General features: G+C 38.3%; 6 protein-coding genes across 6 annotated transcripts; 3 read left to right on the top strand and 3 right to left on the bottom strand.

Moving 5' to 3' along the window:
- The first annotated feature begins 13 nt into the window (after nucleotides 1–13).
- On the top strand, nucleotides 14–667 carry BDR25DRAFT_267455 (Glyoxalase/Bleomycin resistance protein/Dihydroxybiphenyl dioxygenase). The gene is made up of 2 exons (XM_033687048.1): nucleotides 14–426; nucleotides 479–667. The coding sequence occupies exons 1-2, from the start codon at nucleotides 83–85 to the stop codon at nucleotides 513–515; spliced, it is 381 nt and encodes a 126-aa protein (XP_033544153.1). The 5' UTR covers nucleotides 14–82; the 3' UTR covers nucleotides 516–667.
- Nucleotides 668–1,511: 844 nt separating this feature from the next.
- On the top strand, nucleotides 1,512–2,825 carry BDR25DRAFT_376275 (endoglucanase-like protein; the record flags this gene model as incomplete). The annotated part of the gene is made up of 2 exons (XM_033697436.1): nucleotides 1,512–2,114; nucleotides 2,178–2,825. The coding sequence occupies 2 exons, from the start codon at nucleotides 1,512–1,514 to the stop codon at nucleotides 2,823–2,825; spliced, it is 1,251 nt and encodes a 416-aa protein (XP_033544152.1).
- On the bottom strand, nucleotides 2,803–4,648 carry BDR25DRAFT_267453 (aldehyde dehydrogenase). Its single transcript, XM_033687047.1, has 4 exons — nucleotides 4,107–4,648; nucleotides 3,655–4,040; nucleotides 3,126–3,599; nucleotides 2,803–3,074 (listed from the first exon to the last, which is right to left on the bottom strand). Exons 1-4 carry the CDS (start codon nucleotides 4,601–4,603, stop codon nucleotides 2,941–2,943), a joined length of 1,491 nt encoding a protein of 496 aa, XP_033544151.1. The 5' UTR covers nucleotides 4,604–4,648; the 3' UTR covers nucleotides 2,803–2,940.
- A 2,042-nt stretch (nucleotides 4,649–6,690) lies between these two features.
- Nucleotides 6,691–7,528, top strand: BDR25DRAFT_358855 (uncharacterized protein; the record flags this gene model as incomplete). The annotated part of the gene is made up of 5 exons (XM_033696003.1): nucleotides 6,691–6,799; nucleotides 6,892–7,053; nucleotides 7,114–7,346; nucleotides 7,385–7,430; nucleotides 7,464–7,528. The coding sequence occupies 5 exons, from the start codon at nucleotides 6,691–6,693 to the stop codon at nucleotides 7,526–7,528; spliced, it is 615 nt and encodes a 204-aa protein (XP_033544150.1).
- A 718-nt stretch (nucleotides 7,529–8,246) lies between these two features.
- On the bottom strand, nucleotides 8,247–9,587 carry BDR25DRAFT_336081 (NAD(P)-binding protein; the record flags this gene model as incomplete). The annotated part of the gene is made up of 3 exons (XM_033693069.1): nucleotides 9,332–9,587; nucleotides 8,585–9,277; nucleotides 8,247–8,540 (listed from the first exon to the last, which is right to left on the bottom strand). The coding sequence occupies exons 1-3, from the start codon at nucleotides 9,434–9,436 to the stop codon at nucleotides 8,247–8,249; spliced, it is 1,092 nt and encodes a 363-aa protein (XP_033544149.1). The 5' UTR covers nucleotides 9,437–9,587.
- A 235-nt stretch (nucleotides 9,588–9,822) lies between these two features.
- BDR25DRAFT_292419 (putative MFS transporter) lies at nucleotides 9,823–12,030 on the bottom strand (the record flags this gene model as incomplete). Its single annotated transcript, XM_033688658.1, has 5 exons — nucleotides 11,978–12,030; nucleotides 11,679–11,928; nucleotides 11,218–11,345; nucleotides 10,897–11,163; nucleotides 9,823–10,847 (listed from the first exon to the last, which is right to left on the bottom strand). Exons 2-5 carry the CDS (start codon nucleotides 11,798–11,800, stop codon nucleotides 9,823–9,825), a joined length of 1,542 nt encoding a protein of 513 aa, XP_033544148.1. The 5' UTR covers nucleotides 11,801–11,928; nucleotides 11,978–12,030.
- Between the last annotated feature and the right edge of the window lie 14,608 nt (nucleotides 12,031–26,638).

The following is a 26,638-nucleotide window of genomic DNA, read 5'->3' as shown; positions in this document are numbered from 1 at the left end:
CATCTGGATTCTTCACTCTTCCACATTTTCAGACTTATACGTCTTTGACCAAATATCTCTCTTTCCCCAAATCTTAGCCAAAATGCTCGATCACGTCCTTTGCCAGGTCCCCCTTTCCAAGTTTGACGAAATCGTCGCTTGGTACAGCACTGCCCTTGCAACAATTGGGTACAGCAAACAGATGGAGTTTCCAGGAAAAGCCGTCGGCTTTGGAACCAGCAAAGGCGAGGTACCGTTCTGGATTGCCTCCAAAGAAGATACAAATGGTGGTGGCTTCCATGTGGCATTCAGAGCAAAGGACCATGATACCGTTGACAAGTTTCACTCCGAAGCTCTGAAGGCGGGTGGAACCTGCAATGGCAAGCCAGGACTCAGAGAGCATTACCATCCAAACTATTATGGCACATTCGTGTTGGATCCCGTCGGGTCAGTATCGGACCCTCTTCTGCGGAGAAAGTCATGTATTAATGATTGGTAGGAACAACATTGAGGTTGTCGATCACTCGCCACATTAGCAGTGCAGCGGACACTGTCTGAATACGAGAAGATGTATCGTCAGTGGCAGGGGTTGAGGGTTGGTGAAGTGTCTGTCATGGAGAGCGGATTTGATCTTGAGCAGATGTGTCTGAAATCGGATTGATAATCCTTAAATATCTTTCCTTCAAACAAACAGTATCTTTAATGCCAGTGCTCAAGCAGGGGTAACAATATGATGCTAACCCGGATTTGTCAAGGGGTTGTCGGTCGAGACCCCTCGCGAAATTCGATCATATCTCAACACCAAACGCACTTCATCTACCCTCATACTTCTGCAAAGTTATTCAGGTCCAAGCAGCCGATACGAGCATAATACCTCACGAAATCCGTAACCTCGGCTTCGTCGCCAGGTTCTCCGCGCCGATATCCCTAGCACCCACCCCACTGGACCCCTTCATCCCGAATCTCACCAGCAAGGCCTCGCGAACAGGTACGAATCAACTAACCCCCGTATGCCGACAATCCCTACCGTCTGCCGTGTCTCTTGCCTGGCCAAGGGACGTCTTGGCGTTCAAAACCCGGGGTGCAGTGCCTGCCAAGCGATCGCAATTACCCGCAATATCCAATCTTAATTACAACAGCCTCACATGATAGAGAAATTTCTCAAAAGAACATCTCCCGGACGATTCTATGCTGATTCTATTCCCCGCGACTGCATGCGAAACGCACCATTAAATATAATTGAAGCCAGCCACCTTCGGAGAACCTTGGACCCATGTGTACAGCCACTCCGACGATGATCCCCACGATCTGGACCGAAAGTTTTGTGTGGATGGAAAAGGGTAGTAGCGTTTTTGTCCTGCATCGAACTGACGTCCCGTAAAGTGAAATTTAATCATAATGATGATATCCGGCCCGGAGTGTCACTCTGGCTTTTGGTATAAGTTTCGTTGCGTTGCCTCCATAATCTCCTACCTTTCACGCACGCCACATTTTCTTTCCTCAATCAATTGGATTGGCAATAATCAGCCATCATGTCTCCTTCGCTGGCGCTCTTGACATCGTTGTTCCTGGCCCTCGTTGCGGCTCAGACCCCAGGCAAGAATCCCGAAACCCACCCCAAGCTTCAAACCTGGAAGTGTACCACGAAAGATGGTTGCAAATCGCAGCAGACTGCACTTGTGCTAGATTCAGCGTCACATCCAATCTACCAGGCGAAGAATACCAAACTAGGCTGTGGAGATTGGGGAAACCCACCTAATAAAACAGTCTGCCCTGATGAGGAGACGTGCGCCAAGAATTGCATCATGGAAGGCATTAACAACTACGCCGACTATGGAGTCACGACTGAAGGCGGTAGTGTGTTAATGAAGATGTTTGGGAAGAACGGTGTCGCCAGTCCTCGGATCTATCTTCTCGCCGAGAACGAGAAGAAGTATGAGATGATCAAACTGACCGGAAACGAATTGAGCTTTGATGTCGACGTTTCTAAGCTCCCCTGTGGGATGAATGGTGCTTTATACTTTTCCGAAATGGAAGAGACTGGAGGCCAGAGTAAGCTCAATCCAGGGGGGGCTGCGTATGGAACGGGTTATTGCGATGCCCAATGCTTCACCACGCCGTGGGTGAATGGTGTTGTAAGTCACAATTGAACCCACAACTTATCCTTAAGAACATCCAGAAGTACTAATGCCGTGCAGGGCAATATCAAAGCCCAAGGAATCTGCTGCAATGAACTTGACATTTGGGAAGCTAACAAGAAGGCGACTCAGCTTGCTCCTCATACGTGCAGCAAGCCTGGTCTCTACCGCTGCACTGGGAGTGAGTGTGGAGCCACTGGCGTTTGTGACAAGAACGGTTGTGGTAACAACCCCTACTCTGCCGGGGATAAGTCATACTACGGGCCCGGCGCCAGCATGAAAGTCGACACGTCCAAGCCCTTCACCGTAGTGACGCAGTTTCCTGCCAAAGACGGCGTATTGCAAGAGGTCAAGCGCCTCTACGTCCAAAACGGAAAAGTCTTCGAAAATGCAGCGGTCAACGTTACGGGCCCTATCAACGATGCTTACTGCTCCAAGAACGGGGCTACAAAATTTATCAGCGAGGGAGGTATGAAGGGAATGGGGGAGTCAATGTCGCGCGGAATGGTGCTTGCTATGAGTATCTGGTGGGACGACGGTGGCTTCATGCACTGGCTCGATAGTGGCAACGCGGGTCCCTGCAATGCGACCGAGGGAGATCCGAAAGTGATTCAGAAAATCGAACCTTCACCAGCTGTGACGTTCAGCCAGATCAAATGGGGTGAGATTGGATCAACATATAAGGCAAAGAAGCATTATTATTCGTAAGATCAGCAGGAGAGTAGAATAATAGATGGAGTGATATCGATCGCAATGCGATGTTGAAATGCAGGTCCGTACCCTCTCAGGTGCTACAAACTGCGTTGGAACATGCATAATTTGCTCAGTGGATGAGCATATTGCTTTCGCTTGAAGGATGGAATGCAATCGTCTTCTCAATCGAGAACTCATGCAACCCCCATATCGAATTGGACTGTCCCCAACCTGACCCTTTGACTCCGCGGATAGGCCCACCGGCTGTCAAGATGTCAGTTCAGAATAGATCTGAGGACGATGGCGGATACTTACGCGAGTCTGTGCAAGTCATGTTGTTGATCTGCACCTGCCCATATTCTAGGTATTTTGCTACATTGTACGCATGTTCCCAACTCGTGCTATGCACCGCAGCGCTCAATCCATACGCAGAATCATTCGCCTTCGTAATTGCATCTTCATCGTCTTCGGCAATGTACACGGTAGCTGAAGGCCCAAAAGTCTCCTCGTCCCAGATCCGAGCATCGGGCTTTACGTTCGTCACGAGCGTCGGTTTGAGGCTCGTCTTGCTAATGTACTCTGGGCCTCCAACAAGGAACGTCGCGCCTTTCTCCTGTGCGTCCACTAAGACGTCATAGGCGTGCGTTGCAGATTGTTGGGTCACGGCATCTCCTGCTTTGGGTATTTTCGACATTACGGCAGCGAGTATTTGCGTGAACTTCTCATATATCGACTTGTGGACGATGATACGCTCTGTGGAAAAGCAGAGTTGACCGTGGTCAAGCACAGCTATGACTGTCAGCATCTTGTTTCTGCCAGGGGGGAAAGGGCCGTGAGAACTTACCGCCCATTGCACACAGAAATGCAGTCTTCTCCAAATCTGCATCCTCCAGGACAATTGCCGGCCCCTTCCCTCCCAGCTCCATCAACACGGGTTTTAAATACTTCGCGCAGACCTGGCCAATCTTGCTGCCAACTGCAGCACTACCGATAAAATCGACTTTTCGAACCGCTTTATGGGAGACGATAGCTTCAACAACTAGTGCTGCATCTTCGCGTCGTGCTTGGATCATGTTGATTACGCCGGCCGGAATCCCGGCTTCCTCGAAGCATTCGACCAAGAGGCTATGCGTTCGCGGACAGAGTTCAGAAGCCTTAACGACGATCGTGCAACCTGCAGCGAGAGCCATGCTTATAGCACGAAGGGGGAGTATCACAGCACCATTCCAACTATGCTATTTATAAGTACTTGGAAATCCGGTAGATGAGCCACTAAGGTCTTCAGCAGGCACTTACGGAGGAATAATCAAAACGACACCAATTGGCTCTCTTACCACAACCGTCAGACCTCCCACCTCTTCTCCGGTTGGACCCATTGATTTCTGCGGCACAGTACCACGGAGTTCGCTCGTAGCAGCCGCTATTTCGCGAACATAGATGGTTCCCGCCTTGATATTGAAGCCGGCAAATTCTTTCGGGCAGCTTGTCTCTGCCATTTGCCAATCCATGATCTCTTCTGCCCGGCTATCGAGAATGTCTGCAGCCTTGAGCAACAGAGCACGGCGATGCGCGGGCGATGTCTTACGCCAGGACGTAAAAGCAGTAGCCGCCGCGTTGCAGGCTTTAGTAGCAGATGCCGGCGAGGCAGAAACAGCATTATGAATTACCTTTTCCTGAACGGAACTTGTGACAGGAAAGAGGGAGTGCCCATCAATGGGCTGTGCAGAACCATTGATCCAAAGAGGAACGACTGGAAGGTTGTCCTTGGAGGTGGGGGAATTGATGAATGGCATCGTGTAATAGGGATAAGATAGGAGCTCAAATATGTGAATTGTCGGGCTTGGTTGTCCTTAATTCACTTCGTTCTCGACCTTCTTTTATATTGGTGTCAACGGTAAGGGTCTCCGTAAGCCCCCGCAAACGGCTTCCAGGGACGGCCGTATGGTGAGACATTATATCCGTGCCGCAATAAACCCAACCACTTCGTGTTCCGGATCCACGCGAATTGGACCCCTTGTAGATAAAATCTGATTCTGAACTGGTCGAAGTTCTGCGAGTTGGTTGGTAGAAGACTAGCTTCGGCGAGACGACTGTGACAAGTAGCCGGGTTCACGAGTTAACGAATCGCCGAACCTAGAAAATTTACCTAACAAACGAAAGAAAGGTATAAGACTTAACTGTCGTCGCTCCACGAATAATTTCCACAGGCTGTACCGAAATGGAATGGTCCTATAAGACGCGAAGTTCATACGGTAGAGTCAAATTGGAAGGACCTTATCTAAGTGTACAGATTTCTTCTCTCAAAATCTTTATTACGTAGGAGGGCTTGTAGAAGGGCCAAGACATCTGATCTTGAGGACCAAGTCTTTCCCTATAAGAATAATTAACATCATATCCTTTATTCACGCTTCTAACTTTAAATCCTCTCGAAATACCATAGGCCTCCGCGCTGGTATAGACGGTGCTCGATTGAAGCCTGGCGTAGGACAAGACAGAGGAGTGTGGAGTGGCTCTCGATGGTGGCATGCCCATCAATATAGAGAATAACTAGATCGTCTATCCTCTGAAAGAATGTTCTTAGTTGAGTTTTTCGATTCGTCGTGATTCGTCCCAAAAATCTTGTCCACCACGCATTTCATACTTCTTCCCCGCACACTTAACGTCACGTTCTTAACCCTACCGTATGGACTCTTACCTAGGAACTTCGCCGATACTCTAAAGAATGTGATGTCTGTATCTGGTTTGAAAGAAAGATTGATCATACGGTTGTGGGGAACGTTGTTTCTAGGTAGTGAGATAAGTATCGTACGGTCAGTTATGGAGCTAACGGACAATAGAGGGCATGTGGAGTTTCGAGTAATCAATTAGGTGGTGAGAACGAAACTAGGTAGATTGAGCAAGGGTGCAAGATCTGAGGTTTGGTCTGAGGAGCTCGACAGAGCTCTGAGGTGACTCTACAGGAGATAAAAACAGCGCTAGTCCTAAGCAGGAGACTGGTGTGGGTCAAGGCCTTGGATTCGTCCTTGACAAAGGGTCAATGAGACAAATTCACGTGCGACAATAGGCGCCCCGACCAGAATCAAAGAGGAAGGATTAGCCTTCATTGCGTACGTTTTCGTAAAGCAAATGCTTTACAAGGCTTTTATACCACAAGCCAGAAAAGTAAGACCTTAGGGAATGAATATAGAATTTTGAAGCAAGCCCGGATAGGGTCGGTAACCGGCCGCTCTCGTGCGTAGGATCAAGCCTTGCGTACCTCGATACGGGACCCATCTAAATATATGAAAATTTCTCTTGAAGTGCATCTGGATGATCTACTCTCGAAAAAAGTGATTTGAGATATCCACCTAATTGATGGTCCGTACGATTGTCTGGGTTATCGTGGTTATGAAGTTCTGGCTGTCTTTAGGCGTAGCGCCGTCTAATTTACCGCACTCACACCTTATGCTTCTTTTCCATTCCCATACCAGCTCTTCTGCATGAAAGTGGAGTGCCTGAGAAGATGAAAGGCGACCTTGGTAAGCCCATGCACGAGTCCATAAGTGGTGCGTCGTCAGTGTGATGTCGAGCATTTTCTAAATCAATGACTCGATCATGAGCGAGATGAAGCTGAGGCCTTAGACGGAATGTTCTGTTCTCATGTTGAACGGGGATGGAAACGGTTGGCACTTTGAGTGCTCCGCTACCAGCTATAGGAACAGGTGACCGTCTATCAGAAAATAGCATTAGATCGCTGTGTGCACTAGATGTTGCTGTAATTGTGAATAGAGAATTCGAGTAGAAGGGTGCCATTTTCGCAGACTCTATCTCCTAATTGGTAACAATCCACCCAGTGCATTGCCCAGGCCGAGCTCATGGCACATTGTAGCCTTGCAGGGGCATGATTTATACGAGAAGCGATCAACAATTTCGCCGTTATGCCAACGAACGCGCCCTTTCACATCCTGGCGTGTTCAAGGCATGTTCAAGGCGATGCTCAAGGACTCCGGGTTCACTGACGTGATATTTCGAGATTATTCTGAGATATCAAGCCTATGGCAAGACTAACTTATTTGATTGCCTATATTCCTTTCGTAATTAGTACATTCTTATGGCTTGAGCAATATTTCATCATCACTGTGGTGGGGGTATAAGGATACCGCGGCCAGGGACGTTGACGGTACATTGCCATCTCGGCAACAAAACCCGGGGCCCTCCTTGAGGATGCAAAAACTCGTTGAAATAGGTTTCCTGCCTGCATTTGGTGAGGCTTTAGATGCGTAGGAGGAGTTTGCGAGGCTATAGCTACCGATAAATCTCCTAGCGTTAGTCTGCTATTATAACGGCGGCTGGGGGAACCTCTTATCTAAGAGCCATATCATTCAACGACTATACGGGAAGTTTAGACTAGCAACTCATCATACTACTCTACGAACGGATCTCAAGAGCCTTTCTGTAGAATATCCACGACAGCGCCTACGAGTAGCGATAGCGGGCAAGATAGTATCTCAGACTCCTAGGATTTTCCAATTATTACTACCTCCTTCAAAACCGTTAGTGTTCTATAAATTGCTTTCGCAGAAGGTCATGTGTAGGTGTTTATGCAAATGATCTTCCCGAATCAACTCGAAGGCGTTGTTTGTAACGCTATATATCGAAGGATTTCCGGGGTAGCATCAGAAGTAGTGCAATTAGAGTCTAATAACTTCAAGTTAGAGGCTAGATATTTGCAAGAGTGAAAGATCAAAACTCGGCATAAATTCTAGTTATAATAGAGATATTTTGCTCGGAAAAATTATGCCCCTTTTCACTGGGTTGCCTGCCATCTTCTCTCTGGATTGGGTAATCCCGCGAGAGAGATCAGTGAATAATCCACAGCAATTCCTAGTCCACGTTTAAGAGGAGCAAGTAGGGCTAGGTAGGTATTGCTAACGATATAGTAGCTGTAATATAGTCTGCGTGATTTCTCTATGAGGGCTCATCCTCCCTGAATCAATCTTGACGGCAATGCGGTGATGTTAGAGACAGGTAGCCGGGGGTTGAGTCTTCCAAGACTCGTCGTTTGAATCGAAGGAGCCAGTCCAGTTTTGGACGGAATCTGGGGCGCAGTTCTGAATTGGATGTCTCCGAGGCCGTACGATTAAAATTGAATGAGCCGTTAACCGGGGAAGTAACTGATTCTTCTTCTTTTTTTTCCCCCTAATCCCATCCAAAGCATTCGAGCTTTGTCCAGCGTGCCAATGTTTAAGACAGATTTTCCCCCATGGAAGTATAGTTAAAATCTACTCCGTGTTCGCTGTTGAAACTTAACGTAAAGTACTAGTAAGTTAGTTACAGAAAATTTAATTATGTTACCCCCATGGTTGAGGTTTGCGATAATTTTAAGATGATGGATACTGACGTCCTCAGCTGAACCTTTTCAACATGTAGCACGATTGAGAAATTAGTAGTTGATATCTACAACTTGCTAGATTCGGGGCCCTTATCGAGTACAACAACAAGCTTTCCAAATTGGCTCGCTTTCTTCATATCGTCAAACAAACCATCGATTGCCTCAATATCCAAGCCATAGACTACCCTCGAGACGATTGGTTTTAGTTTCTTCTTTTGCACAAAATCGACCATGTCGGAGAACTCTTTCCTAGAGCCCATAGTGGAGCCTCGAACCTCAATGTTTTTCAGTACTGCTCCCATTAAGAAGGGCATTGATGGACTGATAGTCATCCCATAGACTGAGATGATCCCGCCCGCCTAAATAGCTGTCAGCAGCCGCTTGTAAGACAGGAAGGGCCAACACTGGCCTTCAATAGCCTGGATCCCTTCTGCACTACATCGCCTCCCGCACCATCTACAATCGCATCTACCCATTTCCTGTCCGGTGGTAGTAGCCCTTGGAGCTTCTTTTCCCAACCCGCTTCCTTATAGTTCACACCACCAGCTGCGCCCAACTGCTTCGCTTTCTGAATCTTTTCCTCATTCCCACTTGTAACAAACACGCTGCAACCCTGAGCGACTGCAAACATCAATGCCATCAATGCCACACCTCCTCCAATTCCTGTGATTAAGATATTGTGACCCGGTTTCGCGTTGCCGCTTTTTGTAAATAACGCTCGCCAGGCAGTTAGTCCGGTTAAGGGGAAAGCTGCTGACTCCTCATCGCTAAGGTGTGAAGGGGCTTCCTCCAACTCCCCCACATCAATGCAAACCACATCTGCCAATGTTCCTAAGGGATTCATCTTAGTCCCCCCCATGATCTGGTACCCCTTGGGATGCTCAGGGCCCTCAGGGGCATCCTTCCAACCGGTCCCTGGGTTCAGAATGACGCGCTTGCCCAGCCATTTCTTCGCTTCTGGTGATGATCCCGTAGATGTCACAACGCCGACGCCATCGGCAAGGAGGGGTATGCCGAAGGAGGTGCCGGGGTAGAGGTGCTGTCGGATAAAGAGGTCTCGGTGGTTTAGCGCAGCAGCTGTAATCGATATGACGGCCTAAAAATAGTTATGGCAACGGTACATGTGGCTGGGAGAACCTAATGGACAAACCTGATTATCTGAGGGTTTAGGGGTGGGAATGGAAATCTTCTCTAGAGGATAGTAGACTTGGCCCGGCTTCCCAGGCACTTGCTTAATTGCAATTGCAGAAGGCATAGCAAATATGAAGAGTGGAAATATACCTCAGGGCGAGGAAGTTGCGCTTGAACATGCAAAGAATTAAGAATTAAGGATAAATAGGATGGACCAAAGCCGAGGGTTTAGAAGATAATAGAGTAGTGTAGGGCGAACGGAGGGTTAAAACGGCCATAGTAACTATTCTGGTTGTTAGATAGCTTGGAGGATGACGGTCGCCGAACCTGAGCCGCGGGGTACCGAGGTCAGTCTAATCTGTACTAGCGCATTTATCAATGTAAGTCACGTGATGTGCATATCGTGAACTTTCATTTTTCAACGGACTGGCTTAGATTCACCTTTAAACGACTAATTACATACTAATAAAAACACGCATTAAGAGGCGGAGAACAATGAGCCAAATTCGATTATGGTCGCCACCTGAAACTAGGATGACGCCAGTCCAGATCCTGAATCTGTTGCTGGGTGAGACCAGCCAGCTCTTCATCGACAGCCGTCTGCTCCCTGCTCTTGTTGCTCCAATTCATCCATAAGAGCAAGCAAATCGATAAAATAAGGATCGTCGAGGATGTAGCGAGGTTGAGCCCGTTTCCGATATGGTAGTTTGGTTTATCGAAAGGGAGGAAACTCCATGTTGAGATAAGACCTCCAATGTTCCCAAACATAACATTCGTTCCGATGGCAGATGCTCGAGCGGTATCAGACACCACATTAGCGGAAACATGCGCGTTGCAAAGAGCACCAAAGGCGAAAGCTCCACTGGCGATAATAAAGGTAGCGCCATACCGGACTTGGGAATCGGTACTTGCAAGGAACATAATATATCCAATCATTATCAGCGGGCTTCCTAGGATGAAAAAGATCATCCGCTTGTCGTATCGCCAACTGAGGAAGGGAAATAAGACCGTGAAGAACGCTCCAACTACATACGGAGGTACCGTATGAAGCTGCTGGTTGATGACAGTCTCCTTTGGATATATAGTCTGTACAATCGTCGGGGCAAAGAAGGCCAGGCCTTGTACCGTTATGTTATTGAGTAAGAAGATAAAAGCAGTTACGAGGGTTACCGGGCTGAGAATTCCACGGAGCGTTTTCTTCAGATCAAGTTTATCGAGAACCTCCGTGGTGGCGATTCGTTCTGACTTAACTCGGGCAATAGCGAGGTCTTTTTCTTCCTGAGATAGCCACTTAGCGGTTGCAGGCCTGTCCGTGAGGGTAAAAAAGGATATGACTGATAGGCCACATGTGATAATCCCTTCGATAGCAAAAATCATTCTCCATCGATGGAGACCACCAAAGTGATCCAGTTTGAGAATTGCAGAAGCCAATAGACCACCGAAAGCTCCAGCAAGAGGTGCCATCACAATGTATAGGGATAGCCGGAACGCTAGCTCGGAGCGGCGGTACCAACGGCTCAAATAATATGCTATGCCTAATAGGCGTAAGTAACCGTAAGGATAGAGAACGTTTAATCAACCTACCAGGAAGCATCCCAGCCTCAAAGATGCCGAGCAGGAAGCGCACACCACTGATGGTGTGAATGTTGTTGGCAAACGCGGTTCCAATAGAACAAATGCCAAAACCAAGTGAGATTGCGGGGATAAACCACCCAGGACCGATCCATTTGCAGCATATATTAGAAGGGATTTCGAATATAATGTACGAGATGTAGAAGACTGAAAGAACTGCGTTGTAATCGTAGTTCTTCAATTTCAGATCCTTTTCAAGCCCAGCTATTTTTGCGTTGCCTTGGGAATCATTAGAAACAATGAATGAAACATCTAGGAATGAAGAACACATACCGATGTTGGCTCGATCGATGAAGCAGAACAAATAGAGTAAGGCTACCGTTGGAATGATACAGAGATCGATCTTCCAACGGAGGCGGGACTCGGCGGCGGGGTCGAAATGGACGAGAGGATGGCCATAACTGCATAAACTGGTTAGAACAGCCCATTATTGTACGGGATATTGAATGATGAAAGGTTGATTCTTGAGAACTGTTGCTAGGTGGAAGAGGACAGCCAAGTGGATGTCGTCTAAACCTCCAATTCGCAACAAGTGGCGTTGTGTCATGTTACATCTTATCACCTAACGTGGAACATAAGAAGGGTATCGAGATAGCAGTTGGCGACGGCTTGCTAAGTTCCAGCAAGAACTTAACAGATCGAAATCACCCTGCCAGTCTTCCACGATAGGCGCAGACATGCTGTATATGCGATCAAGTATCAGAGCGACAAGGAATCAAGAAAGTGTGCCATACATATCAGTAGCAACATGCCCGCGTTCAGCTGCTTGATGGGTGGTCTCCTCCTTCATGTCTTCATGGTGACTGGTGGTGCGCTTCTCTTCCGCTTGATCCATGGCGAACTGAGTCTTGACCATGAAGGCGCTCCGATGTGAATTAAGGCACTCAGATGTGAATCGAGCCGATCAACAAGAGGATGACAAGAAAAAGTAGGAGAACGTGTGCTAGCAGTAATGCTGCCTACCGTCACAAGACGAGGGAATCGCTGGGTTAATCGTTAATTTATACACACAACCTCAACTGGCACGACTCACGGATGGTGCACCGCAAATTGAATCGTGAGGATGGTCAGCTAGAGCATCGGCAGAAAACATGGCTGTTAAGTTCTCTCAGAGTCGTGGGGAAGAGCTTGTTGCCAAGATTCATCCCCCAGTCGTGCGAGCCAATCGTGCATTGCGCTATACTGACTCGAGCAGAGCTTCATGCCGGTGCAGCTTGGCGAGAGTGGCACAGCGGAGTGAATTGGACGCCCCCGGATAGGCCACGACCACCAGGGCATCCGTCTTAGGAAAGAAGGCCGCGGCAACTCGACCGTCGTCAACCAACCACCCCTTCTTCCGTCGTCGGTAGGTAAAAACGGTTCTTACGCACTTCAGAAATGCTGGTGTAACCTCCCCGCATCTCCTCCCGAGTCATCCAACCCTCCCGGCGCTCGCACCACGTTGTGTATGTATGTCATGAGCACCGTTTCACTAACTGGCTTCAATACTCCTCCATAGTTGCTGATATCCGGTGGCCTAGAACTATGGACGGGAAAAAGAGGACCCGACCGTGAGCGGACTCATGAGTAGCAACACCCGCACTTAAAACACCTTCTTGCATAGCATTTCTTCAGCCTAGTGTCACATATCGGACCCTGGTCCACCGCCTTGGTTGTAGAACGCAGAGGTGGGGAGAATGAAGCTTTCCATCCAGATCGCCTGCTTTGGAACATAGTCAGGGTGGAACCAATCTGTAAGTTCTCGCGCTAGAAAGAGAGAGGTTATTAAGTGGATCAATGGAATTTGGATAGTTCAAGAGGATCAACATCGATCAAGCGATATCGGATATGTGAGAACCACTTTCCCATCTCTTCCGAATTCCGTATCTACTCCTTCAACTTCAATCTTTCCCTGTTCGGGCACCAACATTGCTGAATCTTTGCATCCGTAAACATGGTGTAATTTAACGTGTTTTATCACTCATCCGCCAAAATCACTCATCCGCCAGCCCCACCAAAATCAACGCGTCTTTATCAACTAACATGCCTCTACCACCACCACAACAGCTCTAATTAGGTTGAAAAGAGGGCAGACTAGCATTAGCTGCCTCTGTTCTTTAAACTTACAAAAATCTATCTGTTTATTGCGTCTTAGCGCTATATAACACGCCTTAATTAACGCTTTGCAGTTGCCTTACAGGCGCCCTTCTATAAGCTACAGCTAACGTAAGAAAACAAAAGCTATTACCTGTTAAAAAGTAGTCCCTTGTACGCTAGATCCTAGACCTTAACTTGCGCAGTTTTCCACCACATATTATTAATATGTAATAAATAGCAGACACTCTGCTTGCTGCTTACAGCCAGCAGCCTCCACCCCCGCGTGTAGGCAAATGCTAGGTGGCGCGCTTTATTAACAGCTAGCTAGAGCTTAAGATAAAGTAGGACAGGAAGCTGCACTTCTAGCGCGCTCTCTGTTAGGATCTAGTTAAGTTTAAAGCCTAGTTTAAGCTTATAAAGGACACACATTAAAGGTACAGAATACTAGATAAGAATACTTATAACTTTAATAAGATAAGTGTTGAATGGGCTCTGACAGCTAGCTGCTTATAGTATGAGCACTTAAGTAGCAAGAGTAAGAGTGATGTACAGTGTGCACAGCGTACAAGGTAGGTAAGGTAAGGGCAACATGTTTCTAGTTCTATTACTCTTTATCTTTCCTCTATACAAAGAAAAAGGGGGATATCTAGATGTTTACGCACAAAGGTTTACACACAAGCATTATGTAACATAGATATGTAATCTTGCTTGTGCGTAATTGCTTATATCTAGGCTACAACGCTGCTACTGTGTACAGACACTAGCAACTTTTTTTTTTGTCTAAAAAGTTACCTTCTGTACACGTTACCTTTCTTCTATCTATGTAGGTCTATCTAATTATGTTCTACCTTTACTCTACTTTATTTATTAGGACTTACCTTAGTAATGCTGTGTGTTAGAATAGGCTAGTTATGCTATGTAAATAGCTTTTATTTTTTTTATTTTTTACTTTCTAAGCTTTACTGTACAATCCCCTAGCTCTTTTCTTTTTTTATATAGTGCTAATAGTAACAGATCCTTATAATAAAAAAAATAAGTGTGTATAATATAAAAAAAATAAATAAAGGGAAATAAGCTTTATATAAAAGTGTTGTTAGTCTAGTTAGTCTAAGGCATCTTTGCGCACAGGATCTAGCTAGTCTACAGATGCTTTTATCTAGACAAAGAGGCAGTTAGTTAAGACTAATAATTAAAAAGCTTAGTTTAGTGTTTTCTTTATACATGTATTTACTAAGTTATCTTTACTATTAATTTATTTTATTTTAGTAATTTCTTTTTTCTTGTATAATTTATAGAGTAATATAATGTTAATTATAAGTTACTTTTTACTAGTAGTGCCTAGCTTAATAAGGTAATTATATAAAAACCTTAAATTTATGCAGATTACTACTAGAATTAGTAGTAGTTTAAGCGTTTATATAATTTACTATAGAGTTGTACTAAGTGTAATTACATTATTAAACTCTTTAACTATTTTATATAGTTTACTAGTAAAGACACTCTTAGTTACTCTTTTACACTTAGTAGAATTCTAGTGTATAATGTTGTCTAGTATTTTAAAGCAGTTGCTTTACTTTATATAGTTTTTATTACTTAATATAATTAAAAATCTTAGCTATAAGCTAAAGTCTTTATTATTAGTAAATAATTTATCTATAAAGATAAACAGCTTTACATAATTAAGCTGTAATAGTAAAAAGGTAAGACTACACTTACTATTATCTATTTACTATTAGATTTATGCGTTAAGTGTGTTAATGTTATTATATAAAAGGTCTATAGTTTATATAGTAATAAATAAGTTAAATGCTGCCTTTAGTTAACACATAGATGTAATGTATACCCCTCTTATATGTTACTTAATATATTATTATGCAGCATCTTTATCTTTTAAGTTAATTATATAAAGGTAGCTTACTTATCCTTTTTAAGTAAAAACTACTATGTTATGCGTAAGCTTAATTCTTTTACTATTAAACTTAATAAGCTACTTCTTTACTAGAATAGTTTTACCTTTTATATAAAACTTTACTTTTTATAGTTTTTTTTTTTATGTAAAATCTTTTATTATAATGCTTAAAGTGTTATCTATTTATAAGCTAGTAATACTAAAAGTGTGCTCTTCTTTATTAGTAATTAAAAAGTAGGGGTTATATAAAAAGATATACATGCGCAGCTTTTTTTTATAGTAGTTATAGTATGTTTTAAACTAATACAGTCCTAATTTAGCAGCTCTATATAAAGGTTATACAACCTAGAGTATTATATTTAGTAGAAAGCTCTAGCGTATCTCTTTTAGTAGCTTTATGTACAGCGTGCGCATAAGCTTATCTATTAATTAGATGTATACTTATATAATATTATATAGTTTAAAATGCATTTTATATATAGCTTTTAGGCTTACTTTTATAGCTAAAAGTAGTCTTTAGCTTATTTTCTAAATAGTTAGTAACTAGGTAAGAATTTCTTTTTTTTTTTATCTAAGTAGCTAGCAAACACTAGGCAGGATTTCTTATATAGTTAGGTTGTTTTGCCTTTTACTTTTTATATAAAGTAAAAGTTAAAAATCTAACTTTTATGCTTTATTAAGTTATATACTATAACTTTAAAAGTGCTATTAGTAATTAAGGTGTCTATCTCTATATAGTCTAATTCTTTAAATAGTTCTTTAAGTGTAGTAATTACACTGTCTATATAAAGCTTAATAGATAAGGCTTAATTATTCTTTTTTTTTTAGGTTAAGAATACCTAGTCTAGACTTTATATAAGTTTCTTTTACCTTTTACTTCTCTTTATATTTATATCTTTCTTTTACACTAGTGCTGTAACAAGGTTAGCACAGTCAACCACATAGCCTTCTCTTGCTTATAGAGGTTTAGGCTAGGCTAGAGACAACTGCTAGTGCTAGTGCTTACCCTAGCATTGCCTATATATATATTATACTATGCGAGAATACTTAGCTTAAGTATTCTTATGCGTACCTTTTAGTACAGTGGGGAAAGTTGTATAGTATCAGCTTAGCAGGCGGGGCGCCTACCTTATTACAAGTGCAGCATTGCTATCCTAAAAGGCTTAGTTTGTAGTAGGCTTTAGTTCTACCTTTATAACATTTTTATAAAGCTATTTTCTCTTCCTTTTCTTTAAAGAATCCCTTTATATAGGGATTAGTTTATCTAGGTTATTTATTATAAGTAAGTTATCTTTCTTCTTTTTTTTATAGTATAGTTTAACCTGCGTACATTAAAGCTTTAGTAGGCTATTTTTTTTTTAATAATAACATCTTTTCTTTTAATACTTTTAATTTTATATAAGCTAGTCTAGCCTTTTTTCTCTCTCTATGCTATAATCTCTAAGCTAAGGGGGAGGTTAAGAACTTTATATATTATAGGGCTATTATAAGTGTTAATTATATAGTTAATGTTTACTTTTATATAGTCCTTTTAAAGTATTTTTATTACCTTTTATATAGCGCTTACTTATGCAATAATGTCTAGTAATAGCAGAGAGTTTAGGTTAATTCTTAGGTATACTTTAAAAACTAGCAGTGTAGGTACTAGACTATGCAGGCTAGCTGTGTTGTTTAGAGCCTTAACTACTATCTATAGAATAGCCTTATTATCTATACAGTTACCTAGCTTAGTCTTTAGGATGTTAAACACTTATTAAAGAGGTGTGTGTACGCGCTTAACCTTTCTAACTGCCTAATATGCTTCTATAGGCATCTGCTTACATGTAGCTTCTATAATCTTTGCATAAGCTTAAAAATTCTTTAAAGCAAAGTTTATACTAGAGTTATGCATAATATAGTTTAGAGGTTTTTAATAGGTGTTAATCTAGCATTTACATAGTGCATTCTAGGTATCTTGTGTAGACATAGATTTTAAGAATGTAGCAGCCTAAAATAATGTGTCTACATTAATAATATATAAGATATTTTTATTATTAATTTATATAACATTAATAATAACTTTATAGTTAAAGTAGGTGTTATTCTTAATTATAAACTTAAATCTTTATAGGGCCTAGTTATATAATTAGCAGAGGTAGCAGAACTTCTTAATCTCTTCTAGCACTACAGCATTAATGTTGTAGCTAGCGCTAGTTAGCATCTTCTAGAGTTTTTCTGTGCAGGGGTGTCTAAATTAGTAGTAGAGGCAGTAGAGTTCTAATTTAGTAAAAAAAGACATAAATTCTTCTTTACTAACATTAAAAAAAAGTGTCTTTATTTTTATATAATAGGTACTGTAGTTTTGTCTTTATATATAATAACATTTAAAATATTATTAAAGTATGCCCTAAGTTAGTTAGCATCTACTAGTAATAGCAGAAATAGTGTTAAAGTCTCTAGAATGTAGTATATAACTAGACTAATTAAGTTCTAGATTTATATAGTACTAATTAATCTTTTTAGTGTCTAGCCTTTAAAGCTAATATCTGTTTAGCTAAGTGTCTAATTAATTTTTATATATAAGTTCTTTTATATGTACGCCTTAAGTTAGGACTTGCTAATAGTAAAGATCTTTGCTGCGCCTATGTCCTATAGTTTGCCTTAGTATACTATATAGTATTAGTTATTAAGAATAAACTGCTTAGCATATTCTTTAGGTTTAATGCTGTAGATGTCCTCTTCTGTTGCATAGTGTAAATAGGCAGTAGAGGTAAAGTAGTTAACAGCTTTTTTAGCATTCTTACTTTTTTATTTTATTTTTTTTACATTATGTAAATTATTCTCTTTCTTAGAGTAACCTTTAAAGTCTTAAATGTATAAGGTAATAGCTTTACATAATAAGGTCTTATTATAAAAATCTTTATATAAGGCAACATACTAGTTTTTTGCTTATGTATAGTTATTATAAGAGTAGTTTAATAACTAACATTTTTTTTATAGCAGATAAAGCACTTTTTTGTCTATGTGCAGTTATCTTTAAATTATAGCCTAAACCTAAATAGAGATCTTTTATGTTATTCTTTTCTATACAGAGAAAAGCTTCCTTCTTATTATGCAGACTCTTATTATGCAGAGTTATATTAGTAGTCTGTGTAGTATACATTAGGCAGTTTCTAGAGGTATTAGTTTACTCTTTAGTCTATAGTAACTTAGAGTAATGCTTATAGGTTGCTAAATAAGGCTTTACATAAGGGCTTAATAGTAAACATAGCATGTTCTAGTTCTAGTTATCCTTAACAGGCTTATATAATAGCAGTGTGCAGTAAAACATTCTTTTAAAATTTTATTTTTAGTGCTTTTTATGCAAGTGTAAGCTTATTAATTATTATTTTAAAGGCTTTATGTAAACTCTTATTAGAGTTCTTTTATTAGTATTATATAAAGGTTATTATTGTCTAGTCTGTCTAGTACTAGCTATAGTTTACATTAGTGTTAAAGTAACTACTTAAAGTGTTGTATAAATGCTTCTAGTTATGTCTAGGGCCTATGTTGTGCATATAGTATATATTTACCTAACTTTTTAGAATATTTAGAAAGATGTTTATGTACTAAGTTTTCTAGATATCTAGCTATTAATATAAATTAATAAAGATTTTTATTTTATTTATAAAAATGTTATATAGTTAACCTATGTAGTTATTATTTTTTTTTTATGCTTTTTAAAATTATATAATCTTATTTGCTAAAAGTTTTTCTTTAGCAGTTTTTCTTTAAAGTAGAAGTTTATACAGGTTGTAATGTAGTATAGATTATGCAGGTGGTATTAGTAGTGCATACACTACTGCAGGCGGTGGTGTGTACAATTAAGGGTGTGGAGCAGGCGTTAGGTAGAGTGGCATGTATTGTTTGTACAGTAATTAGTGTAGTACTAGCTAAAGTGTAAGAGCAAGTAATGCTAGTACATTTAGTGTTAATAGCAGCATTATGTTTAGTCTGCTTCTATGTAGAGCCTTATATAGTAATAAAGGTTACATATAAAGCCTTTTTAGTGTAATTACCTTTTTTTATGCTATATTATACAGCTTCTAGGCTTAGGTACTTTTAGTGCCTAGCTATAGTGTAATTTTTTTATTTTTTAGTACTTATATAAGCTCTCTTTTAAACATGTAGCTAAATGCTAAAAAGTTTTATAGTGTCTATTCTTTAAAATCCTTTATATACACACTTAGAAAAGTAGCGCCCTTTTAAGTTATTATATGTAAATTAGTAATTATATAACTTATGTATAATTAAGTTTATAAGCTTATTAGAGCCTTTAATATGTTAATCTTGTTATTCTAGTACTCTAGGCTAGTCTTATTTTGTAGTGTTACCTCTAATATCTCTATGTCTTTTATAAGTTATTTATATAATAAAAATTATTCCTTATTCTTTTTATTATTACATAGAGTTGTTAGTTGCTAGTAAAATTTTATTATAATAGTATAGTTAATTACTTTTCTAGTAAATTATATAAGTACTGCTATTATCTAGCTACTAAGTTGTGCAGCTTTAATAGCTTTAGTGTGCGCCTTACACTATCTCCTTCTTACTTTGTACAGTAGCAGAGCTTGCTATATAATGTAAAGAATTAATGTGCTATTATCTAGCTACTAAGTTATGCAGCTTTAGTAGCTTTAGTGTGTGTCTTACACTATCTTCTTCTTACTTTATACAGTAGTAGAGCTTGCTATATAATGTAAAGGATTAATCTGCTATTCTAAGAGATAAGTAACTAAATAAAGTACTTTATAAGGTGTAAGTGCTTTATTATTACTCTTTTTAAAAGATAAGTAATAAAACAAAGTACCTTATAAAGTATAAGTACTTTATTATTACTTTTACTAATTTATAGTTAATTAAATTAACTACTAATTAGTGTTAAATAGGCTCTAACAGCTAGCTGCTTATAGTATAAGCACTTAAGTAGCAAGAGTAAGAGTAGTGTATAGTGTGCATAGCGTACAAGGTAGGTAAAGTAAGGGCAACATGTTTCTAGTTTTATTGCTCTTTGTCTTTCCTCTGTACAGAGGAAAAGGGGGATATCTAGATGTTCGCGCACGGAGGTTCGCGCACGAGCATCATGTGACATAGATACGTGATCCTGCTCGTGCGTGATCGCTCGTATCCAGGCCGCGACGCTGCTGCTGCGTACGGACAATAAGATTTATAATAGAAATTACTAGTAGCATGTTTAAGGTTATTATAAGCTTTAATAGAGTTAGTTAAGTAACTACTATCTAGCTAGGTAATTGTAACTAGGTTATAATAATTAAGTGCATTAACATATCTAGCTAGGTGCTCCCCCTGCTTATCATCCTACTAGGCAAGCTGCACTAGGCTAGCTGGTATCGCGATATCCCTAGCGACTAGACGCTCGCGGTAAGCAACAACAGCTAGACTACTAACTAGCTTAGTCTGTCCTAGCTTAAGCACTTTAACAATTAGACTGCGTCACGTATAACTAGGGCCTACTGCCTGCTTATAGTAGACAGCTACAGCAGCTATGCAACACCTAAGTTTAACTAATACTATACAGAGAATAAGATTATTAGTCTCTACATGCTAGCTTATAGCTTCTACCTCCTACAGCCTCTAAATGTTAGCTGCTTCTCCCTGCTTAAGATAGTTGTTACGGCCAACAAAGAGACCGTAATGACTCAGCTCGCTATTGCACACAGCCCCAAGCATAGTGGATGGAAGACGGTTAACCCCGCGATCAGCGGACCTTATAACTAAACAGAAGAGGAATGGCGCCATCTTATAGATAAATGCTTAGCGGAATGCACCGTCCAATAGGGACTAGAGCATTGCAGGCAATACAGGCGTTGCAGGCAGTTGCAGGCAGTGCATGTAATGCATGCAATGCATGCAAACGCATGTAAACCTTATGTATATAGTCTTAATCTTAACTATAGTTTAGAAGTTATAATTAATGTTTAGTTTATTTTTTATAATAAACTAAAAAGCTTAAATCCTTTCTAAAGAGAATTAAGCTACTTTATATATCTTGCAACATATATACCTCTAACCCTTGTCTACCTAACTAGTAACGCCTAGCTACTTATATAGCTATAAGGACAAACTACAGCTTACTTTTTAAACCCTAACTATCCTTTACTCTGCTTAACAGACTGTACACCTAATCTAGCTAAGTTCTTACCCTCTTCTCTACTAACATTATATAGGCTGTTGTACTCTAGAAATTACTATTTCTCTAGAGTAAAGATTATAACATTAATTACTACTCTCTAAAAGTATAGCACCTTACACCTCCCTTAATATTAGCATGACAGGAACTAGTGCAGCTGGCACTAGAGAAACCCTGTCTAGGAATAAGAAGAAATACATGTAACAAATATAATACTTTTATTAAGAAATTAAAGCACTTAAGACTTAGCTTTAATAATAACTACATGTCTAATAACTTTATGCCCTCTATCTAGAAGTTGCTAAACTCTATAATGCTGCTAAAAAAAAGACTAGCATTAAGTTAAAAAAGTTACTATGCTTAGCTTTACTTAAATTATTTAACAGCATAGCTAAGAACTTTAAACTATTTTTTACTTAATGCTACTTATATATATAGTATAACTAAGGCGCTTTTTAAATAGATAAGGAAATAATCTTATAGATAAGACTTTACTTAGAAGAACCCCTAGCTATCTAGTTCTAACTACACGCAGATAATTAGATAAAACATAAAGTAACTAAAAAAATTTTTTTATTTACACTTAAGAAATTTTTTAAAGCTTAGATGCCTTTAAATAAGCTCTTATAATAATTTATAGCTAAGCTAATTAGAAGGAAAAAGCAGTTAACAGAATAGACACCCTATAATAAGAAAAAGGCACTGTCTAATTATACGCAGCACGCTTCTAAGAACAATTAGCTATTAGTAGATAGACTAATAAAGTAGTAGTTAGAAAAATGTTTTATAACAGACTATTTAACATAATTAAAGATAAATTTATACATTACAGCAAACTAAAGGAATTTAAAGAATACATAAAAAGGGCAACTATGTATAATAATTAACATTAAGAACGTCTTTAGAAAAAGCGCCCTAGCATAACACCCTAAAAACTAAAAGTATTCTAGAGAAAGAAAAAGACTTAAAAGTTTAATAGTAAACTAATAAATCTTAGTTATACTAAACATATATAAAGCTTAACTAAGAAAAAAAGCAAGTTCTAAATAAGTAATAGGCTGCTACTAAGTACTAAATAACAGAAATAGCTTAAAAAAAGAGCGTGCCTTAACTATAAAAAAGTAGAACACTATAGAAGAGAGTGCCTAGACTCTAGTAACTAGAAGAATAAAGATAAAGAACTAACTATAAAAGTAATATATATAGAATAGGGTCTAATAGAATCTAAAATCCTAGATAGACTAAATAAGAACCTTTACTAGTAATGCAGAAGTAATTATAAATCTAATAAATGCCTAAAGGAATACTAAAAGGTTAAAGTTTAGAATAATAATAATGTATTTAAGGCACTAGAACAGGCAGCTATTTATAAAGAATAGTAAGGCTACACATAAGCAACAACATATGTTGCAAATATAAAAAAAGGGAAAGAATTATTCTCTTTAGAACAACTAATAACTAGAATCTCTGCCTAAGAACTATAATACTAATTTAGCTATAGTAACTGCTAGAAATGCAGTAACACCTATAACCTACAAAATTGCAGAAGAATAATGTATAAAGTACACATTAACAACAATGCAAACACTTACAGCATAATTAAGAAAATTACTAAAACCTACTACACTGTGCTAAATAACAAGGAATAATAGAAAATGTTCTAAAAGATTTTAAATAAAGAAAAAGGCCCTAACTAGTAATGCACTCTTTTAATAACTTTAAAACCTTATAATTAGAGAGCTAACACACCTCCTTTAGCATTAGCTATTATATAAAAAGACCTAAAAATTTATTAACAAAACAGATACTGCATTCTATATAAAAGTAAAAGACATAATAAGTTCTAATGTGCATACTAAAGCTACCCTTTATAAATTGTATAAATAAAGAAGTACCTAAGATAGACGCAGGTCTAACTAATACTAGTCTAGAATAACCTTAAGAATTGCCCTTATAACTAGTATCTATGCATTAATAAGTACTGCCTAAAACACTAGCTAACTAAACATAAAGCTAGCTAGTAGCTATACAGAATTTAGGCAAGTAAGCTTATAGACAACACACTCTCTAGAATAGCATTAACTTGTAAAATGCCTTAGTGCGCCTACTATAACATTAGAACTAAGCATAAACAAAAACTCTAAACAGAATGTAACAATTAAGTAAACTGCGCATTCTACTACTTTTAGTAAAGAGCTTATTAACAAAATAACTAAATGCTGTATTACTATAAAGTAAAAGATTAACACTGCACTGTTATAAAATGCATAATATAAGGCTATTAGAAATATAAATTATAATCTAACTAAATTAAAAGCTACTAAAAGAAAGCTTTTAAAGTAGAAGAAGACAACAGTATAGACTATCTAGAAGTTCCCTACAAACTCTGCACCCTTGTTGCTGTAGGACAAGGATTAGGCAGAAGCCTAACTACAGAGATAACCCTTTTCTGCCTAGAATAAGAATAAATAGGCCTTGCGCTAATAAACAGCAGTTGCACCTTTACAGTAATTAACTCTACATAAGTTAACTAAAAAGAAATACCTTTTAAAAGTAAAAAAAGACCTTTTAAAGTAACTTTAGCAAACGCTTTATTAATTAAATATAGAGTAAGATAGATATAACTAGAAACTTATAAACTTATTATAGACACTAAAGAAACTAATAATTAGATATCTTTTAACATCCTACTACTAGAAGGGAAGTACTAAGTAATACTTAGATATAATTAGCTTTATAAACATAACTTAATAATTAACTAGTAAACTATAACTCTAGTAATAAAATAAGACTACGCTAAAATAACATAGTTAGCTTACTATAATAATTTATACACCTTCTACTAATAAGTAAAGAAAGGAAGCAGATATTTCTCTAAAAAAAAAAAACTAAAAAAGTTTTCTTACTAAGAACTAAAAGCCTAAGCAGTCTATTTAATAAAGAAGAAACTAAAAAAAATGTTCTTTAAAAAATTCTAAAAAGAATAAGACCTTAACTAAGTAGAAGTTTATAAAATTACCCACAAAACAGAAAACTTACTAGAAGAGTATAAAGAGTATAAAAACATGTTTAAAACTCTAGAAGACCTAAGAAAATTACCCCTGCACTAGCTATAAAACTATGCTATAAACTTTAAACTAGAACCTTAGCTAAAAGCTTACAAACTCTAACTATTAACTAAAGCCTAGAAAGACGCACTGCAAGAGTATGTAGACAGGATGCTATTACAAGGACATATCTGTAAAAGTAACAGCCTAGTAGCATTAGCAGTAGTCTTTATAAAAAAGAAAAATAGTAAAGTAAGAGTATGTTAGAACTACTAAACTCTAAATAATAACACTATATAGAATTAATACTCTCTTCTAATAATCTAAAATATTATAAACTAACTAAAAGGAACTAAACATTTTACTAAGTTTAATGTCTAAGACAGATTTAATAAAATAAGAATTAAATAAGAACATAAATAAATAACAGCCTTTAGAACTCCTAGAGAACTATATAAATTACTTGTTATACCCTTTAAGCTTACTAACGCACCTGTAACCTTCTAGAGAGTTATTAACACAGCTCTAAACCCTTACTTTAACATATTTGTACTAGTATACCTTAACAATATACTAATATACACTAAAGAAAGCTGCAACAACTATGTATTAAAGGTAAAACTTGTGTTAGAACGCTTTAGGCAATACAGCTTACACCTTTAACTAAAAAAATGTAAATTTAACATACAAAAAACTAAATATTTAGGGTTTATTATAAACTAAGACTAGATAAAAATAGACTTAAAGAAAGTAACTAAAGTACTTAAATAGCCTGTACCTAAATCTGTTACTAAAATTAGGGGATTCCTTAGGTTAACAGGCTATGTATAAAGAATAATTAAGGACTACTTTAAAATAGCACTTCTACTTACTAACACTATAATAAAAGAAAAAGCATTACATAAGTTTTAGTAGATAACTAAAATAGACTAATCTTTTAAGAAATTAAAAAAGATTATTACTAGCTATTTAGTCTTTAGAATGTACAACTTAACTCTTAAAACTAAGGTACACACTAACGCCTTAAAACAAGCTAAAAGAGCAGCCCTTCTACAAAAACAGAAGAACAGCTATTAGCACCTAGTAGCATACTATTTAGCAAAGTTTGCCCCTGCAAAACAAAAATATACTATACTAGATAAAGAGCTTAAGGCTATAGTTAACACCTGCAGAAATTAAAAAGTTAAATTATAAAAACTTAGATAATAGTTTACTATTTATACTAACTATGCTAATCTAGTAACCTTTCTAACAACAAAGAAACTCTCTCTAATGCATGTATAGTAGGTAATAGAGTTAGCACAGTTTAACTTTATTATTAAGCACGTCCCTAAAAGCAGCAATTAATAAGCAGATGTTCTTAGTAGACGTTCTAACTATTTTAATAAATTAAAAAAAGACATAGAGGAATTTACAATCTTTAAGGAAACTAACTAAGGTCTAGTATATAATAGGCTAGAACTAGAAGGACTAATCTATTCTCTAATAATTACTAAACACAGATAAAAAAACCTTATTAAAGAATATTATAAGACCCTAATGTTTAGGCACCCTAAAATAGGATTACTTTAGAAGAAAATAAAAGAAGTAATTTTTAAAAACATCTTATAACTAAAACACTTGTGCACTAAGGTACTACAGGAGTGCAACCTGTGCAATAAGAACAACCCCTAAAGACATAAACTATATAGACAACTTTAGCTAATTACAGCACCTAAACAGCCCTAGACTATAATAATAATAGTGTCACGGTATCCTCCCCGGATCCCAGACATAACTGTATTAGACGCGTACTAGAGTATTATTAGTGCACGTCTGACATAAACACAACACAACACAGACATAAACTTAAGCATAAACTACCTTAACACTAACTAAACCTAAAACAGGCTTAATTTATACCTAAAGCGCTTAGACTTTTAAGCTAAGTATTTAATTACTAATTTCCTTTTAAACCTTCTTATTTCTTACACAATGTCTTGTACCTACTATAATACCTTATGTAGTAATTAAACTAGACCTCTATAAAGCTCTATAACCTTACTTATGCATAATTATAACATTACATTATGTTAAAACCTTAGCTAAGAATAGCCTCTAAATCTAATCTAATAAGCTTAGTACTTGCACAACTCTAAGCTATTAAAGTAAGCTAAAAAGCCTTCTAAAAAGCACTTACTTTATAAGAAAGCTACTATGTTGTAAGCTTTAAAGCTTTTTAAAAAGACTTTAAAGAACAGCTTTACATTATTAAGCAGTCTATTTCTGCCTTAACTTTTATTATAGTAGTAGGAACTAAGAACTTACTAGCCTTAAAGCTTACCTAGAAGTCTAAAGATAGCTTAACTCCCTCCTGCCTAACGCTGCCTACAACTTATAACTTTTTTAACCTAGTAATAAAATCTAACTAACTCCTTAATCCTCTGCTATTTAATAGAAAACAAAAAGACCTACTTTCCTTCCTACATAAGCTTTAATACAAACTTAAAGAAA

This window comes from Lindgomyces ingoldianus (genome assembly GCF_010093535.1).
Source record: "Lindgomyces ingoldianus strain ATCC 200398 unplaced genomic scaffold BDR25scaffold_30, whole genome shotgun sequence".
NCBI classification, from domain to species: Eukaryota; Fungi; Ascomycota; class Dothideomycetes; order Pleosporales; family Lindgomycetaceae; genus Lindgomyces; species Lindgomyces ingoldianus.
Note: the sequence above shows the minus strand (reverse complement) of the source record. Positions and strands in the feature narration are given on the sequence as shown.